This window comes from Nicotiana tomentosiformis, chromosome 2, assembly GCF_000390325.3.
Source record: "Nicotiana tomentosiformis chromosome 2, ASM39032v3, whole genome shotgun sequence".
NCBI classification, from domain to species: Eukaryota; Viridiplantae; Streptophyta; class Magnoliopsida; order Solanales; family Solanaceae; genus Nicotiana; species Nicotiana tomentosiformis.
The window spans coordinates 10,557,131-10,576,520 of NC_090813.1; the positions used below are offsets into that span (position 1 = coordinate 10,557,131).

Here is a 19,390-nt window from a genome sequence, read left to right on the forward strand (position 1 = left end):
AGTGGTGAGGATTTGAGTCTAAATGATGCCATTATCATTTTGAGCTGTGAATTTATGAAGATTCGTCCAATATTTATGATATTGGGCTTCTTCATAATGTTGACAGATGCATTTTTTTTTTCAAAATTTAAGAGCTGTAGAAGAATAGAATCTAGATTGCTATTATTCTGTACTAAAGTTTTTGTAAATAGAACTTCCAAATAGAATTAATTCTAGATTTACTTCTCTGAGTATTAAGGTATTCTGAAGCGAAAGCAATGGACATTTACTTTTCTGGAATCCTTCTGTACATTGAATTTCTTTACTGTAAGCAATGGACTTCCAAAATTTAATTCTATATATTCACTTCTCTTTGTTCCAGATTCATCCAATCTAACCCTTAATATGAATCCCTACTAACCTAACAAGTGCAAAAATAGAAAATTCAACATTTTAAACTCCTGAAATTAACCCAATACTAACTTAATAAATCAGAGAGAAAAATAAAATCAGAAAAGAGGAAAGACATATATTAACAGTGACATAATTAATCAAATCAACTTAGTTAAGCGACGATACAAGCAGAAATGAATTAATTGAAACAGAAAAACGAGACAGGACTTAATTCAAAATTATACCCCAAGATTCAACACTACAGCTACATCAAAATTCATACCCCAAAATTTAAAATAACATTCCTTCCCCAATAGTACAGCTATTATTATAAAAAAAACTGAAGATTGAAGAATGAAAAGTTATGAACCTGTTGAAGATTGAAGAATGAAGGTAAAAAATGAGGAAACCAGCAGTAGAGTCGTCGGCACCGAGGTTGTCAAGTCGCCGTGGCGTCATCTGACTCGTCTCTATCGCATCGAGGTTCCCACTTCTCTGAGTTCTCTCTCACAGTCACAGCAGCCGATCTCTATTCTCTTGGGTTAGGTTTCTCCGTTTCTGTTTCTCCCTTTCTAATTCCCTAGTCCCTATAGTAAAAGACTAAAGAGGTTTCTGTTGGGCCTTATTGGGTTGGGCTGGGGCGTTGGGCACTAGGGCAGTGTAGAGAATTAGATATACAACATATTGGGTTGGGTTGGGCACTATAGGTCCAACATAAAATTCTTTAAAAATTCTGTATTTCAGTATACCAAAATTTCAAGATCCTAATATCGAGGACCGTAGCGTTATACCGAAATACCGAAAATGTAATACTGAATTATACAGAAATACCGAAAAAACTAAAACCGAAATTTTGAATTAATTCGATCCGGTTCGGAATTCGATTTTTTGGACTTTATGCCCACCCCTAACCATAATGGTACCCAGTAAGTGCCAAAGCTAACATCGGTAGTATAGTGACGGGGTCAGATCCGGGCCTACTGGGATATAATAATAAGACAAAAGATATAATAACATGAAGAAAAACTGAGAATTTAACAGAAAGAACTCACAGAGAAATAACAACACCGCACAATGAGATAAACAATAGGGGCGCTCCCGAGATACCGTCTCGTAGTCCCAAAAGTAAATACTCAACAGGTGATCTCTCGAGATACCGTCTCATAGTCCCAAAGTAAATAAGCAAGGAGATCTCCCGAAGTACCGCCTCGTAGTCTCAAAAGTAAATGTTCAGGGGAATCTCGCGAGGTACCGCCTCGTAGTCCCAAAAGTAAATGTGCAGGGGGATCTACCGAGGTACTGCCTCGTAGTCCCAAAAGTAAATATGCAGGGGGAGATCTCCCAAGGTACCACCTAGTAGCCCCAAAGTAAACACACAGCTCAAATCGGTGGAAAAAGCAATTAACGACAAGATTTCTACAGCTAAGGTTGATACAAATCAAGTAAAGGCAGGAATTCAATTAAACATGTTGCACGGATTTCAAATAGACATTTAAGACACGAAGACATGCGAAATTAGACTAAACATGATAACTACACATGTTATTATAACTCAATTAATATGTAACAGGATACAACTCAGTGAAAATTTGGGTTTTACAACAATTAGCCTGTGTACGCACTCGTCACCTCGCGTACATGGCGTTCACATATCATAGAACTATCACAACAGTACCAAATCCTAAGGAGACAGGATACAACTCAGTGAAAATTTGGGTTTTACAACAATTAGCATGTGTACGCACTCGTCACCTCGCGTACACGGCGCTCACATATCATAGAACTATCACAACAGTACCAAATCCTAAGGAAATTTTCCCCACACAAGGTTAGGCAGGCCATTTACCTCGAACCAAGCTCAATCAATCAGTAAGAATGTCATTTCCTTGATTATCCGACTCCGAATGGCCCAAATCTAGCCAAAAATAATTACATACCATAAATACAACTGCAATAGACTAATATAATTAATGAAATCAAGACTTTAACAAGAATTTCGAAAATCGCCCTGAAAAGTCGACCCAGGCCCATGTCTCGGAATCAGGTAAATGTTATAAAATACGAACACTCATTCAACCATGAGTTCATTCGTACAAAAATTACTCAAATCCGATATCAAATTCCCGATCAAAACTCAAAATTTCGGTTGAAGAACTTTCCAACTTTTTCCCCAAATTTTTCAACCCAAATCCTTAATTAAATGGTGAAATCCACTATATATTAGTGGAATATAACCATAAATGAGTTAAGAATCGTTACCCAATAGCTTCCTCTGAAAATCCTTCAAATAATTGCCCAAATCCGAGCTCTCAAAGACACAAAAATAAAAATGGGATAAAACCCTCGAACTTAGCCTTTTTCTGCCCAGTGATCTCGCTTCTGCGAGGGGTTCACAGCTTCTGCGGTTCCGCGCCTGCGGAAAAACCATCGCAGGTGTGGACTTAACTTAAGTCCTTAAAAAAAATCTCTTCTGCGATCAAGGGCCGCTTCTGTGTGCCCGTTTCTGCGCACCTTTCACCGCTCATGTGAGTCCGCTTCTGTGAGACTTTGACAGCTTCTGCGGTCCCAGCTGGGTTGTCCCATAATTGCTTCTGCGGCTCGATGGCCGCACCTGCGGCCCAAAGTGCGCAGGTGCGATTACATCAGGTGCAGCAACTTTAGCCAATCCAACATATTTCCAAATGATCCGTTAACCACCCGAAATCAACCCGAGGCCCCCGGGACCTCAATCAAATATACCAACAAGTCCTAAAATATCATACGCACTTAGTCGAGCCCTCAAATCACATCAAACAACAATAAAAATACGAATCACACTCCAATTCAAACTTAATAAATTTGAAACTTCAAACTTATACAACTGATGCCGAAACCTATCAAATCACGTCTGATTGACCCCAAATTTTACACACAAGTCATAATTGACATTACGGAGCTACTCCAACTTCCGGAATGGGAATCCGGCCCTGATATCAAAAGGTCCACTCCTGATCAAACTTCCCAAAAATCTAATTATTTTTACCATTTCAAGCCTAATTCAGCTATATACCTCATATTCATAATCCGGACATGCTTCTAAGTCCAAAATCACCCAACGGAACTAACGAAACTATATTCCGGAGCCGTATTCACACAATTTCAACCACGGTCAAAATCCTAGAACTTAAGCTTTCGTTTTAGGGACTAAGTATCCCAAATTACTTCGAGACCACAAGCAAAATCTACCGGCAAGTCACATAAGCAAAAAGAGATATGGGGGAAGCAGTAAATAGGGGATCAGGGCTAATACTCTCAAAATAACTGGCCAGGTCGTTATACCTTATCTATCACATCCCACTGACACAACGACCCCTAAGAGTACAACAACTTATGTGTGGGGTGCATGTCATGATTCAAAATCTGCTACAGACAAAAGCCTGGATCTAGCACATAATCCACCAAGTTTCGAATTGTGCGCCACTAGTCCTCAGGCAACTCTTGAGTATCATCACCATGGTTGAACCACTTTCTAGCCAGTTTTTCTTCTCTGATTTTCAGCTTAGTTCCCCACAAGGTAGAAGTAAGGGAATCATAATCATGTGGGATAGACAAGACTAGGAATGTTAAGGTTAATATGGTTGGATATCACACACTACCAGTATGGCTAGAATGGATAAATGCATACCCAAATGGGCTTTCACTGTATTTTATGGTCTGGGTTCAAGGAAGGATAAATAAGAACTGTGGGGTTGTACATGGGTCATCGACTGTGATTTTAATGTCAATAGATTCAAAGAAGAGGAGAGAGAGAGAGAGAGAGAGAGAGAGAGAGAGAGAGAGAGAGAGAGAGAGAGAGAGAGAGAGAGAGAGAGAGAGAGAGATCTGGAGAAGTAAAATTCACAAGACCATGAAAGACTTCACGAAGTTGATGAAAAATTATCTCTTATTGGCCTTCCTCTACATGGTGGACATTATACATGATTCAGGGATAATACCAATACCGTAGCTTGGATGAGACTTTTAAGTACCTAAAACAAAAGGTTCTACCAAGGACTGTTTCAGACCATTCTCATCCTATTAGAATGTGGTGAATGGAGAAATCCAAAGAATTATTTTAAATTTGAGAACGTGTGACTGGATGTTAAAGGATTTATAGATGTGATTGACAAATGGTGGAATCTTACTAACTAAACGATATCCAAGATGTCAAATTAGCTAATAAGTGAGATTTCTTAAGAATGACATCAGGGAATGGAATGTCAAGATATTTGACAAATTGAAAGAAAATAAATTGCAATCCTCAAAAGCCTAAAGGACTTGGATAGAGAAAGAGAGACAAGGACATGGAATGAGAAGGATTCACCAGTTCTCTTACATGAGCCAAAAGATATTGTAAAGATGAAGAATCATCTTTGGAGGAAAAAATCAAGCTAGTTATGACGAGAAAAATGGTCAATGCAGACGAGAAATACAATTGCATAGATAAAATAGAAATAAAAGAAAAATTAGTACAATTTAGAGGTTGCAAAGAGGCACATATTAAAATTATATGAATACCTTAGCTCAAACATCACGGAAGCTGGGATATACCTCAAATCTATCCGCACCTTGGGTCAGATCTACTATAAAAATTCGAAGAAAAGACTTGATTTAGTCTGTTCACCTCTTCTTGTTGCAGAACCGTGAGTAGTCCATCTAGAGAAAAGGAGAGAAGAAGGGGACCGGGAAGGGGGTTTAGCATTTTAGAGTTTTTCATATTTTTTGTTTTTTATTATTTTTTATTTTTTATTTTTTTAAAAGATTCATTGTTGACATTATTATTTTGCCGACTATGAACGTAACAAATCATTTAATAATATTTAGGTCTTAAAAAATTTCAAGCCCAAACTTAGATAAACACTTAAAAATATATCTGATACATATGCTCAAATAAAATATTAGCACGGCGTGACCCCCAAAGAGGCGCTCGTCTTGGCGGAATGTCCCCATTATTTATGGACTTAGAAAAATATCACTTTTTTTACTTGAAAATTATAGTTCTTTAATTTTTAAAACTTGAAATTCTTGTTTGATCGTGAAAAATAAAAGTTAATAATCGGTTATTATTAAAATCATTTAAATATTTATAATTTCTACTTGAACTTTTGGTTCAGATATAGATTTTGGTGATTTACTTTAAAAAATCTCATAACTTCATTGTTGGACTTTAGAAAGTATTGAAAAAGACAAAGTGGACCTTTTTAATTTGGTGTTATTCTACTAAATTTGTGATTGAGGAGTGTTTGTGTTACTATTTGAAAACTTTTGTTTTAAATTTGAGATCATTGTAACAGATTTGGGGTGGTTTGATAAAAGAAAAGTAGAATGTACTTACTTGAAATTTTATGTATAGTTTTTCTTAAAGCATATACTATTGTTATACACTCAAATTTCACTACGGCATGCCTAATTAATGTCTTTCAAAATTTCTTTATCGATTTGGAACTCATAACGTCCAAAATCAGGATCTGGATCCTTGATGACTGACCTTTAATCAGTGTGTCACTATACGTAAGGCCAGCATTTCAGTTATTAACCAAACTAGGTATGGAGAAAAGGAGAAAAGATATGTTTACCTCTTCTTGTTTCGGAATCGTGAGTAGTAAATCGAGAGGAAATGATAGAAGAAGGGGATCGAGAATGTGGTTTAGGAACGACTTGGGAAGGGGTTTAGGCGTTTTAGGGTTTTTTATATTTTTATTTCTATTTTTATTTTTATTTTTTAAAAGATCCATTGTTGACATAATTATTTTTGCCGAGTACAAACAAACAAAAGGAATTCACTGTGCCGATCAAACTATGTATGGAGAAAATGAGAGAAATCTGTGTGCCAATTCTGGGGTATGAACCGTGATTAGTCCAACGGGGGGAGGACGGGAAGGAGGTTTAGAGGAAGAAGAGGACTCGAATGGGTGTTTAAGGTTGAGCGACTGAAGAAGCAGGGTTTTTATTTTTCTGATATATTTTTTACTCTTTACAAGGTGAATTGACAATTAAGATTGTTTTTTTTAGGATCAATAAAGGGGACAAAAATCAAGATGTGCCATGCATAATAATTTAATCAAAAGGGTGCAAAGGCAACTTATTTACCATTTTCAGTGAGTTGGATATAAGCAATACTCATGTTTCAACATGGCATTAAATATTTAAAGAGATACACTTCACATAAAGTTAGGTTATACACTACCTAAGACTAGCAAAGCATGGACATGCTTTTGAAAAGTAAATTTATTTACATAATATAATGACAAACTCGGTTCCAATTGCTACTAGTTTACCATCTGATACTACTTAGATTACTTCCATGCATCATCGTCATAACACCTTCAAATTCCAGCAGTATCACCGCTTCCGACAGCAATGCCGACACTACCGCTTTCTCCGGTCAATGCTCCTTCTTTTAGGTTTCAAATGACAACAGAATCTTCCCCTGGAAGAACCACCAATATTCTAGCACTCTTCATCTCATTAAATCCTAATTGGAGCTTGTCAAACTTGTCAACCAGAGCTTGATTACCGGAGATATAAAAAACTTTGTATACCCCAGTATTATACAGTGAGAGAATAACCAATGCTGACAACCCGTAATAGCCGAGTTCAACCATGCTCATATTAAGAGATATTCCAGCGTCGGGGAAATTAAGATTGCTTCTTTATTTTGCATAAATTTCTTTTCCATTTTTATTTTTATTTTTTATTTTATTTTAAAAGATCCATTATTAACATTATTATTTTTTCGAGTATGAACGTACTGAATTATTCAATAATATTTGGGCCTTAAAAAAGTTCAAGCCCAAAACTTAGATAAACACCCAAAATCATATTTGATACATAAGTTCAAATCAAAAATTAGCACGACTCACCCCCAAAGGGGCTGATCTTGGAGGAATCTCCCCATTTTTTATGGTCTTAGAAAAATATCTTCTTTTTTACCTGAAAATCATAGTTCTTTAATTTTAAAAGCTTTGAAATTTTTGTTTGAATTTGAAAAATAAAAGTTAATGATCGATTATTATTAAAACCGTTTAGATGTTGATAATTTATGCTTAAAAGTTTTGTTCAGATATAGATTATGGTGATTTAATGTAAAATCTCATAACTCCATTATTAGATCTTAGAAAGTATTGAAGAATACAAAATGAGCCTTTTTTATTTTATGGTATTCTACTAAATTGATGATTGGGAAGTGTTTATGTTACTATTTAAAAGCTTTATTTAAAATTTGAGATTAATGGAACAGATTTGGAGTGGTTTGATAAAAGAAAGGTAGAATGTACTTACTTGAACATTTCTATATAGTTTTTCTTAAAGCATATACGTGTATATACTCAAATCTCACTGCGGCATGCCTAATTAATGTCTTTCAAAATTTCTTTGCCGATTTGGAACTTATAACGTACAAAATCAGGATCTGTATCTTTGATGACTGACCTATAATCAGTGTGCCGCTATACATAAGGCCAGCAGTTCAGTTATTAACCAAACTAGGTATGGAGAAAAGGGAAAAGATATTTTTACCTCTTCTTGTTGCGGAACCGTGAGTAGTCAATCGAGAAGAAATGATAGAAGAAGGGGATCGGGAATGTAGTTTAGGAATGACTAGGGAAGGGAGTCTAGGCGTTTTAGGGTTTTTTATATTTTTATTTCTATTTTTATTTTTTATTTTTTTAAAGATCTATTATTGACATTATTATTTTGCCGAGTATGAATGAACCGAATCATTCGATAATATTTGGGCCTTATTGGTAAAGATATTTTAATTGATATAGAATAATACCATAGATTCTAACAACCTATTCAAAGCTCTCATAATATATAGCCGTACAATTTGTACTAAGTATTAAATTTTTATCAAACTTCACTATGACATTATGAATACTTGGCCTAATTTCTTCTTTGATTTGGATCTTGTAACTTCCATAATCAGGATCCGCATCATTGATGGATGGGCTGCAAACAAACAAAAGGAAATTAGTGTGCCGATCAAACTTTGTATAGAGAAAATGAGAGAAATTCGTTTACCTATTTTGGATTATGAATCGTGAGTAGTCTAACGGGAGAGGGGGGACGTGAAGGGGGTTTTGGAGGAAGAAGGGGACTCGAACGGGAGTTTAAGGTTGAGCAACTAAAGAAGCAGGGTTTTTACTTTTCTGGTTATAATTTTTACTTTTTATAAGGTGAATTGGCAATTAAGATTTTATTTTTTTTAGGATCAATAAAGGGGACAAAAATCAAGATGTGCCATGCACAATGATTTAATCAAAAAGTTGTAAAGGCAACTTCTTTATCATCTTCAGTGAGTTGGATATAAGCAATACTCATATTTCAACATGGCATTAAGTACTTAAAGAGATAGACTTAACATAAAGCGAGGTTATACACGATCTAAGACTAGCCAAGCAGGGATATGCTTTTGAAAAGTAACCTTATTTACAAGATATAATGACAAACTCGGTTCCAATTGACACTAGTTTACCATCTGATATTACTTCGATCGCTTCCATGCACTATCGTCATAACACCTTCAAATTCCAGTAGTATCGCCGCTTCCGGCAGCAACGCCAATACCACTGCTTTCTCCGGTCAATACTCCTTCTTTTAGGTTTCGAATGACAACATAATCTTTTCCTAGAAGAAGCACCAATATTCCAGCACTCTTCATCTCATTAAATCCCTATTGGAACTTGTCAAACTTGTCAGCCAGAGCTTGATTACCGTAAATATCAAAAACTTTGTATACCCCGGCATTATACAGTGAGGGAATAAGCAATGATAACAACCCGTAATAGCCGAATTCAACCATGCTCATATTAAGCGATATTCTAGTGTCGGGGCAACGCTGACATCATATTTTTATGCATACGCCCAAATCAAAAATTAGCACGATGTGACCCCCAAAGAGGCTGATCTTGGCGGAATGTTACCATTTTTATAGTCTTAGAAAAATATCTCTTTTTTTACTTGAAAACCATAATTCTTTAATTTTTGAAACTTGCAATTTTTGTTTAATAGTGAAAAATAAAAGTTTATGATTGATTATTGTTAAAACCGTGTAAATGTTGATAATTTATTCTTAAATTTTTCGTTCAGATACAGATTGTGGTGATTTACTGTACAGATCTCATAACTCCATTGTTAGACCTTAGAAAGTGTTGAAAAAGATAAAATGAGCCTTTTTGATTTGGTGTTATTCTACTAAATTGGTGATTGGGGAGTGTTTGTATTACTATTTGAAAACTTTGTTTCAAATTTGAGATCATAGGAACAGATTTGGGATAGTTTGATAAAAGAAAGGTAGAAAGTACTTACTTGAACTTTTCTATATATATTTCCTTAAAGCATATACGTGTACCGTTATACACTCAAGTCTCACTACGGCATGCCTAATATCTTTCAAACTTTATTTGCCAATTTAGAACTCATAACGTCCAAAAATCAAGATCTGGATCCTTGATCAATGACCTACAAACAGTATGCCGCTATATGTAAGGCCATCAGTTCAGTTATTATCCAAATTTGGTATAGAGAAAAGGAGAGAAGATATGTTTACCTCTTTTTATTGTAGAACCGTAAGTAGTCAATCGAGAGAAAAGGAGAGAAGAAGGGGATCGGGAATAGGGTTTAGGAACGACTTGGAAGGGGGTTTAGGCATTTTAGGATTTTTTTTATTTTCTGTAAAGATCCATTATTGACATTATTATTTTACACATATCGAATCATTTGATAATATTCGGGCATTATTGGTAAAGACATTTTAAAAGATCTCGCATAATAACATAAATTCGAACATCCTTTTCAAAGCTCTCATAATACATAGTCATACAATTTGTACCAAATATTGAATTATTATCAAACTTCACTATGGCATTATGAATGTTTGGCCTAATCTCTTCTTTGATTTCGAACTTATACTTCCAAAATCAGGATCCGGATCATTGATGAATGAGCTACAAATAAAGAAAAGGAAATTAGTGTGTCGGCCAAACTATGTATGGAGAAAATGAGAGAAATCGGTTTACCTATTCTGGGGTATGAATCGTGAGTAGTCCAACAGGGGGAGGGGGGGGCGAGAAGGGGGTTTAGAGGAAGAAGGGGCCTGAAAGGCGGTTTAAGGTTCATCGAGATAGAAGAAGCGGATCGGGAAGTTAAGAGCGACCGAAGAAGTAGGGTGGTTTCAATTTTTACTCTTTACAAGGTGAATTAGACAATTAAGATTGCTGCTTTATTTGGCATAATTTTTTATTTGTATTTCTTTAATTTTTTTTAAAGATCCATTATTGATATTATTATTTTGCCAAGTATGAACGTACCGAATCATTCGATAATATTTGGGCCTTAGAAAAGTTCAAGCCCAAACTTAGATAAACACCTAAAATCATATTTGATGCATATGCTCATATCAAAAATTAGTACGGCGTGACCCCCAAAGGGGCTGATCTTGGCGGAATATCCCCATTTTTTATGGTCTTAGAAAAATGTCCCCTTTTTATACTTGAAAGCCATAGTTCTTTAATTTTTAAAACTTAGAAATTTTTGTTTGATCAACTTCACTATAAAAGGATTAAAAACAAAAATTATTGATAATTCCTTGACACTTCGTGCAACTATTTTTCAGCCAGTATGTACCCACCAAAAAGGACCCACACATATGATTCTGTCTTATTCTAACTTCTCTTAATAATCCAAAAGTATTAGAAATTGTCAAATGGAAAACAATTACAAGTTGGTTAAAAATAAAGTACTCATTTGATGTGGCTTTCTTCACTCCTAACTCAGCATTTTGATTTCCTATCTTACATCCTAATTATTCATAACGAGAACCTCAATCTTGACTTAGGTTCCAAAATTTGTATTAGTAAGAAAATTCAAAAAAAAAGACATCTTTGGTGTATTAAGATTCAGCTATACGCAATATAATACAAGTAAGAATTTGACCAAATCGAATCTATTGCACCTAACTTTACTTTGCACTTTTGCGAGAGAGACTATTTCCTCTCATCTTTCTCTTAGTTTCTTCATAGACCAGACAATGGAAGGGAAGATTATCCCCTGTTCTTTTCTTTTCCCCTTTCTATTTCCTTTCTTACCTTCCAAACAATGTAAAGGTTTTCTATGTGTAATTTACCTAACTTATAGAAGTTTTGCATTACTATATATTTGGAGGAGTGGCATACTCACTTTGATGATTTCACTTGACAGAATAAAAATTGTCACATCACATGTTTACATGCCATTATAAAGAAGGCTAATTGAAGATGGAAGAAAGTGTTTGTTTTTTAGTATTCAAATTTGTGGATAACATATCTAAATCAAAGAGTACCCACATGAGTTATCATAATCATAGCCAAAGCTTGTCCCCCACAAGCCAAATATGTTGATACACCAAATCTGGACATTTAAAGAAAAATGACCAAAATACTAAAAGTATGAGTGACACTTTCACCAATTTGAAACCAACAAATAGTCATTATATTTCATCTATCACTTTTGAAGATAAAAACAATAATAATTCTTTCTTCAAATAATTTCAATGGGATACTTGGGTGACTTATGGAGAAGGCTAGGGGAAAGAAGAAACTAAACTCGTACCACACTTTTTCTTTTTTCTTGTCTCATCAAATATCCCAACACAATCCATTTTTGTTTTTCATATGCCAAAGGCAAGCTCTAATTCTCCTTCATTGTCAATGAGTTTGAATCACCAAATGTATTACAGTCTACAGAACTAAAATTAAATAAAAGCATATTTGAACTGAAGATGAGCGTATTTTTGTTAACGCTATGTAATATAACATTTTTGTTAACGCGATGAAACTCTAACTCAAACACTTTATCTGAACTAAAATTAAGTTTTGTTCATAGCAAGAAATCGTAGCTGACAGGCTCGGGAGTTTCTTATTTCCTTCTTTTTTTTTGGAAAACCAAAGAGATGCAACACGAGGACTTCCAAGAAGGTCAACCATCCTAGTACTACTCTCCCCCAAACATGCTTAACTTCGGAGTATTTAACGGGCTCGGAAGATATTAGAAACAAAAAGGCATTGTTATACATTTGTTGGTTGATTTTGTTTACCTCTTTACATTTATGCAAGAGGTATCATACATAACAGTGGTAATTCATGTCATCACAGGCCTGTCACCTATGTGACTTTGACCTGAAAATGCATCGCGGTACTGAATCTTTGATACAGTATTTACAAGCACAAAACAACCACATATATTCATTTGCGTGTGAGGGATGCCCCTTTGGCATTGTTCCCAATTCGCAAAGCTCCTCCATTTAGTTTTCTTCGGCCTAGATGAAATGATACGTGGAACTCATTTTCATACTCGCAGCAGATTTTAGCGTCACCAGAGAGGGGGAAATCCTTCATTCTGCAGCTATAAATGTGGTACAAGAAGAAGAAACAGCGAGAGCGCCCACAAGCTTGAAGAAAAGATCGCTGTAGAAGCTGCACAAATGGAGTACACCAGATTATCATTTCAGCATGAAGAGCAAAAACATACTAGAACAATTGAGTGATAAGTATATTTCTGGTAGCAAGAGGGAGCAGAGCAGGTGATTAGCAAATAGCAAAACTCTTCACGACTGAATGAACAATACAACTAGAATAGAAGAGTTTCACTTGCTTTAATCCGTGTCCCTCTCCTCGTTTGAATGAAAGGTAAAGAATATTGAAGACTGATGAATGATTGCTTAACATGCCTCAAGAGCTTATTAGCTTTTCTGCATAAAACAAACAGAAAATGTTCTTGCTACTTACATGAAGATGGCGATTTTGAACCTGAAGGTATTCTGTGAGGAGGCTCTGCAACTGAAGGTGTCACTGGAGGAGGCTGAGTGTGAGCATACACAACAGAGGGCAATGGGCTCGACGCAGAGATTTCATGCGGGACTGGTGTTGGAGCATGCGTTTTCTGTTGTGGAGAGGGAGCAATATGAGGTGCAGGGACTGGTGGTCTAATAGGTGGTAGTACGGGAGGATGACTAGTCGCCTTCCTTGGGAATCTCTCGAAATGACAAGGAGGTTTCGCCACATGACCTTTGTGAGTTGAATGTATAGGGGCAGGTGCAACCACTGGTGCAGACGATGGCACAGGTGCCAATATTGGTGAAACTTTCCCGCTAACTGATCCACTTTTCTCAGCCCTCGGAGCAGGTGAAATTGCGGGAGCAACATTCGAGCCTTGGCGGTGGTGGTGGCGACTGTGGTGGTGATGGTGTTGATGGGGGTGATAAGGTTGAGGAGCCGGAGAAGGTGAAGGACTACCAAGAGAATGTTGCAAAATAGAAGACAGGCTAACTTGTTTTACCCTCCCAAATACGGTGTTATTAAGGCCAAGGTTTTTAGAATTAGAACCAATGGTCTGAGCCAACTGCTTCAACCTAGAATTGGAAGGATTTATCCCAACTGCTAAAAGAACTTGACACTGAACAATAGTGGGAGGATTCACCGTGGAGCCTCTTGTATTAGTCAATTTGATATACAAGTTCTGCATTCAAACGAGAAGTAAGAAATATCAATCAACATGCAAACAGTAAACATGAATGCTTAAAAATAGAAAGATACATACTATGCAAGACGCCAGCAGCCAGAAGAACTAATATTACGGTATGTAAATACGAAAAAAAATATGTTTATACATTTGTGCAACATGTGAATGCATGAACATTTGTGTGATAAATAACGTCTTCCTGTAAAGCAGCAGATTCCGATGGAAACACAGCAAACGTTTTATACCTCAAAACAGAACTGCAAAAAAATGAAATTACTGAACCATAATGATGGTTATCGCTATGCTAGCAGTTTATATCGATGACAATCTTGTTACAAAATCGTAATTTGAAGAAGCAGGTCATATCCTAGAAGTTCAAATAGTTACATCTGTAAATGCCGTCAAATTAACCCACCAGGAATATTATCTTTGGTAGTTGATATCTCCTATAATCACCTTCTTAATAGTCATGACATTCAACTTGAGGCAGATAAATATAGTAAACTACAGGTAGTTGAAGCTACTATTCATCATTTTCCATTTATTTGATTTCCTTGAAGAGACAGAAAGCTATTACTACACTTAGTCAACTATACAAGAAAGCAAAAGAGAAGAGCGGTAGGTGTCATGTAGCAAGAACAACAAGCCAAAGAGCATGAGGAAATGACAATTGTAAATAGAATAGAAAATCATAAAGACTTGCTTAATGACATCATCATGAATTGCATCAACAACCAACATCAGAGGAAAGCAAAGGACAGCAATCATATTCGCGCACCTCGTATGATGCAAGGTGTACCCCTGATTTCAGCTGGCTTGTTAATTCATCAAATTTATCTTGAATTTCATCGATGGAGGAGTTCAATGTGAAGTTGAATCGGATCTGCACATTCTGCATGAGGAATCCACTCTGTTTAGGGATCACTGTAATCCCTCCTCTGAGTTTCAGCACATCGAAAGAAAAAGGATCCCCGAACAAAGATGCCGTCAGGTGCAGAAATGACGGGTGAGTAATTACAGTTTCAAATTCTGATCTGACTAGACTCAGAGCAGTTGGAGAGATCCTCGTATTTTTCAAATCAGAATCAACAGCGAAGACAACCCTTGTTATGTTTGATCCAGTTATATTTTCCAATGATATTATTTCCACCTGTTATAAAAGCATAAATCAGTAAGAAAAGGAACAAGTAGCAAAAGCAGTTAAATCTGAGAGGGGAAAGGAAAAACAAAGAGAAACCACATTTGACATACTTTAGTGTTGGAAACACTTATTTCATCAAAAATATCATCTTCAAGTTGCAAGGTATAGTCCTCCATCAAAGAAGCTGGCTTCTCAAGCATGAAACTGGCTACTATATCATGACCTATAAAGCCCCAAACACAAACGTAGAGACAAATCAATAGGTGAAAGTATATCCAATGTGCAAAAATCAGCTGCAATAATTTTTTAAATATATTATTAGTTATTGAAACTACTATAACAGAAGAAATGAAGAGTTCTCAAAGTAAAGTTTGCAGTGGATGTTATATCCCCGTGGAAAACAACCACTAACATTTGGAACCACTTGCTTCTGGGTCACACGGCACACGAGGAATATTCTACTCTATGCCTACAACTAAATCCATCAATCGCAACTCAATTATACTAGCACAAGTTGCTTGTATTGGTAAAACTAATACTCATAGAAAAGAAGGCAGCGGTAAAAAATTAACAAGAATTTGATTCAAATCTGCAGAGGAGATCAATTAGATATTCCTTTATTTTCTCTGTATATTCGATTAGGAACTAATGTGCTTTCTTTCTTTGATAATTTATTGTAAGATTTGTTTATTACCAATATTGTTGAAGGGTGGACTGCTAGTTGAGCCACTGACAGATGAAATGAAGATAAAAACAAATGATCAACTCCTTATTATGTGATGACATCAATTAGACAACTCAGCTGAAGAGAAGAGGTGAGACCACCAGAAACTCCTCTACTAACAAGGACAGAAAACACATTCACTAACTTCGCTAAGTGTCAGTTATCAAACTCTCCAGACATTGCATGTTTAGGCTTGTGGATCTAATGGTCCCAGTACTTTACAAACTTATAATCAATGTCTAGCCCACAAATGAGAATGACAAAACAAATCGCCACATGCCAATGCATAAGAATATGTAAAAAGGGGCACCCTTTTAAATCCAGTTGGACAATAATCTTAATAATAATAGAGTGAAAGGTCCTAAAGCAAAAGAATACAAACAAAAGCGGATCACTGAGGTATCTTTAATTGCTCAGCCATCATTAAAGTCCTGAATTATGGAGTTGTTTCTTGAACATCGTGCATATAGGATGGGAATGTTAACGTCAGAAAATGTCTAAGAACATAAATGGATAGCCTGGTACACTAAGGTCTCGCTATGTGCAGTGTCTCAGGAAGGGACGAACCACATTGGTCTATGCGCGTAGCCTTACCTTGCATTTCTGCAAGAAGATGTTTTTGCGACTAGAACCCGTGACCTCTTGGTCACATGGCGGCAAGTTTTACCATTGGCAACAAAACATAAAGAAAGTAAATCTTGCTTGACCAGTTGGAGCTTTCGTTGCGAGTCAACAACACTAGGGTTATAATGGAAGGCGCTCATACTACAAGGATAATGCTATTGGGTAACTAAAACCTCTTATATGCTCAACTATCACAAAGGTCACATGTCAAAATAACTCGTTGGCAATTGAGTTTCTTAATAAACTTTCTACACAAATAAAGTATGACTGAATGTAACAAGGATTATAGTGAAAACCACCAAAAAGAAAAACAAAGAGAAAAAAGACAAAAGAAGGGGAAATTTTTGTGGAGAACTGAAACAGGGTTGATCATCTTAAGTAACAATATACAATCCTACAATTAAAATATTATTACACAATTATTTTTATTTCTAGTTTCAATTAAAGGTTATTACTCTCCTCCCACTGAGACAGAAGTGAGCATATTTGCTTTAAAAGATTTGATGAAAATTATATACAACTTACTAAATTAGGAGATTACCTAAAAAGAATTCTAACATAAGCTTTCATACCAGACTTATCAGTCATCAGCCTATGTCATAACACAGCCTTGTTCTCAGTCAAAAAACAAAAACAAAACAAAAAAACAATTTTCACCAGATAAAGAAAAATGACAAACATATATTAGCATTATCCACTACTTCAAAATTGGAAATTTTACCATATTATAAAATTAGAAAAACCCAAAAATAAAAAGCATCAGTTCATTTAAGAAAAAAGGAAAAAAAGAGTTAAAATCAGATTACACCATAAGGTAAACAACCCCTCCCAAAAAGGGTAATTAGGATCTCAAAAGAAACAAATTAGGAACTCATAATTACCAATTCTAACACAACAAAATTCAAATTTTACTATAGCAAGACAATATTGATATTAAAAAAGGTCAAAATAAAGAAAAGGGGTACCTGTAAACGGTAATGTTTTTACCAAATTTGACATGGTAATAGCAACTTCAAATTTGAAAAGTTCACTTCATTTCACAAGATAAGAAGAAACCCAAAAATAAAAAACACCAGTTCTTTTAAAAAAGGGAAAAAATACTACAATCAAAATAACACCAAATTAGGAACTCTATAATTACCAATTCTAACACAAAATATTCAAACTTTACTATAAACAAACAATGTTAACATTTTTAAAAAAAACACATCAACAAAAGGGTAATTAAGATCTCAAAAGCAAAACCAAATTAGGAACTCTTACTTACCAATTCCAACAAAAAGAAAATCAAACTTTACTAAAGAAGACAATGTTAACATTAAGAAAAAAAACTCAAAATCAAGAAAATTAGGTACCTCTAAATTTGGGGTCTAGATCTAGATCCCCAAGATCTCCAGTGTGAAAAAAAGGCAACAAGAATATAGCAGAAAGCAAAACAGCTCCACCAAATAGCAAAGCAAATACACATCTAAACTTCACAAACCCACTGAATCTGCTGCCGCAACTATTATTCTCTACATTTTGGTCTGTACCATTTGCACCTACTGTTGATATTGGTAATTGATGCTCTTCTTCTACTTTGCCCATTGAAAATAATAGTAATAGTAATGTGGGTTTGGTTCAGTTTTGCTAATCTCCATATGTGTTGTGAGTGTGTAGTGAGAGAAAGTCCATAGCTTCTTCTTCTTTTTTTGTTTCTTCTTTTCTCTTTCCCTTTTTTCCTGTGAGTGTGTTTTGGAGGAGAAAAAAGAGAGAAAGTGAGAAACTTCCTATTTGGTAAGACTCAAATAGAGTGGTAATATATGTAGTCCACTACTCCACTTCTTTTCTCCTACTTAATTCAACACTGTTATTAGTAATTTAATTTATGAGATAAAATTTACCATAATAAGAATTTAAGTTATAAGCATTTATAATGTAAAAAAAATTTATACTAGTATAATATAACATGTGTTACTAGATTACTTACCATTTATATCATGTTATTAATTATATTTACTTATAATTAACTTTTTCTTCGCTTTGGTTGTCAGATTGGTTTGCTTGTTATTTTCTCTCCCTTTTTTTTTTTTCATGAATCGAGGGTCTATCGGAAACAATATTTTTGCCTTCTTAAAGGCAGGGGTAAGGTCTGCGTACATTATACCCTTCCCAAACTCTACTTGTGAGACTACACTGAGTATGTTGTAGTTGTTATTGCAATTACCTTATAAATAATCTAATTATGTAAATATAGCATAGAACTTAAACTGTATTAATAATAATAACAATAACTTATTAACATAAGATTGAAATGCAGTTTTGCAGAAAATATGTTATATCAAAGGTTAATCATTACTCTCTATCCATTTAATTTTATGTGGCATAGTTTGATTCATTATGAAGTTTAAGAAAGACAGTAAAATGTTTTAAATATGTAATGAGATTTTTGTAGCTATAAAAGTATGCTATTAATTATAAAAAGAGAAGTTTAAAATTAAATTATATTTAAATATAAAAATATACTCTAATATTTTTTTATGAATGAATTAATAAGGTAATAATATTACATAAAGTAGGAGGAAGAAATTATGATTCAATGAAGTTAAATTTCTTAAGGTTGTAAAAATATAAAATGAGACAGTAATGTCGGTTTGCTACAATAGCGTTTTGTTTTAAGTTGTTGTTTATCGCTTTATCGGTTGGTGTTTTGGATTTTGTAATAAAGTCATATTTAGAAACGAAAGGCTGAAGTTCTCCACGTTTTGGTCCCTTTTCTTGTCAACATAAATATGATTAAAAGTTTCTGAAAAAATGTGGAGTAGTAATTTTTTCAAAATATTTAGTTTAACCTAGAGCTTTTGAATCAAGTCGATTAATTTGTTAATTAAAAAATTAGCAAAAGTTGGTTAAACAGAACGAAATGATATAATGAATTTATATAGCCAACTACAATTAATTGATTGATCAAGTCTTGTTTCTTTTTTTCCAGAATAAGAATTATGTTAATTTTTAACTCTTGGTCGTATGATTTA

At 34.9% G+C, this 19,390-nt stretch overlaps 1 protein-coding gene across 1 annotated transcript; it reads right to left on the minus strand.

Annotated features, from left to right (window-relative positions):
- Nucleotides 1–12,412: 12,412 nt before the first annotated feature.
- Nucleotides 12,413–18,151, minus strand: LOC104121177 (uncharacterized). Its single transcript, XM_009633104.4, has 5 exons — nucleotides 17,732–18,151; nucleotides 15,139–15,251; nucleotides 14,666–15,037; nucleotides 13,155–13,884; nucleotides 12,413–12,842 (listed from the first exon to the last, which is right to left on the minus strand). The coding sequence occupies exons 1-5, from the start codon at nucleotides 17,961–17,963 to the stop codon at nucleotides 12,772–12,774; spliced, it is 1,518 nt and encodes a 505-aa protein (XP_009631399.1). The 5' UTR covers nucleotides 17,964–18,151; the 3' UTR covers nucleotides 12,413–12,771.
- Nucleotides 18,152–19,390: the final 1,239 nt, after the last annotated feature.

What these genes read in the sequence shown, in the direction of transcription:
- LOC104121177 (XM_009633104.4), bottom strand. Translation starts at nt 17,963, where the DNA reads ATGGGCAAAGTAGAAGAAGAGCATCAATTACCAATATCAACAGTAGGT. An exon ending in TCTAGACCCCAAATTTAGAG is followed by an intron (nt 15,252 to 17,731) that starts GTACCTAATTTT and finishes GGGGCTTTATAG; the next exon opens with GTCATGATATAGTAGCCAGT. An exon ending in TAAGTGTTTCCAACACTAAA is followed by an intron (nt 15,038 to 15,138) that starts GTATGTCAAATG and finishes CTTTTATAACAG; the next exon opens with GTGGAAATAATATCATTGGA.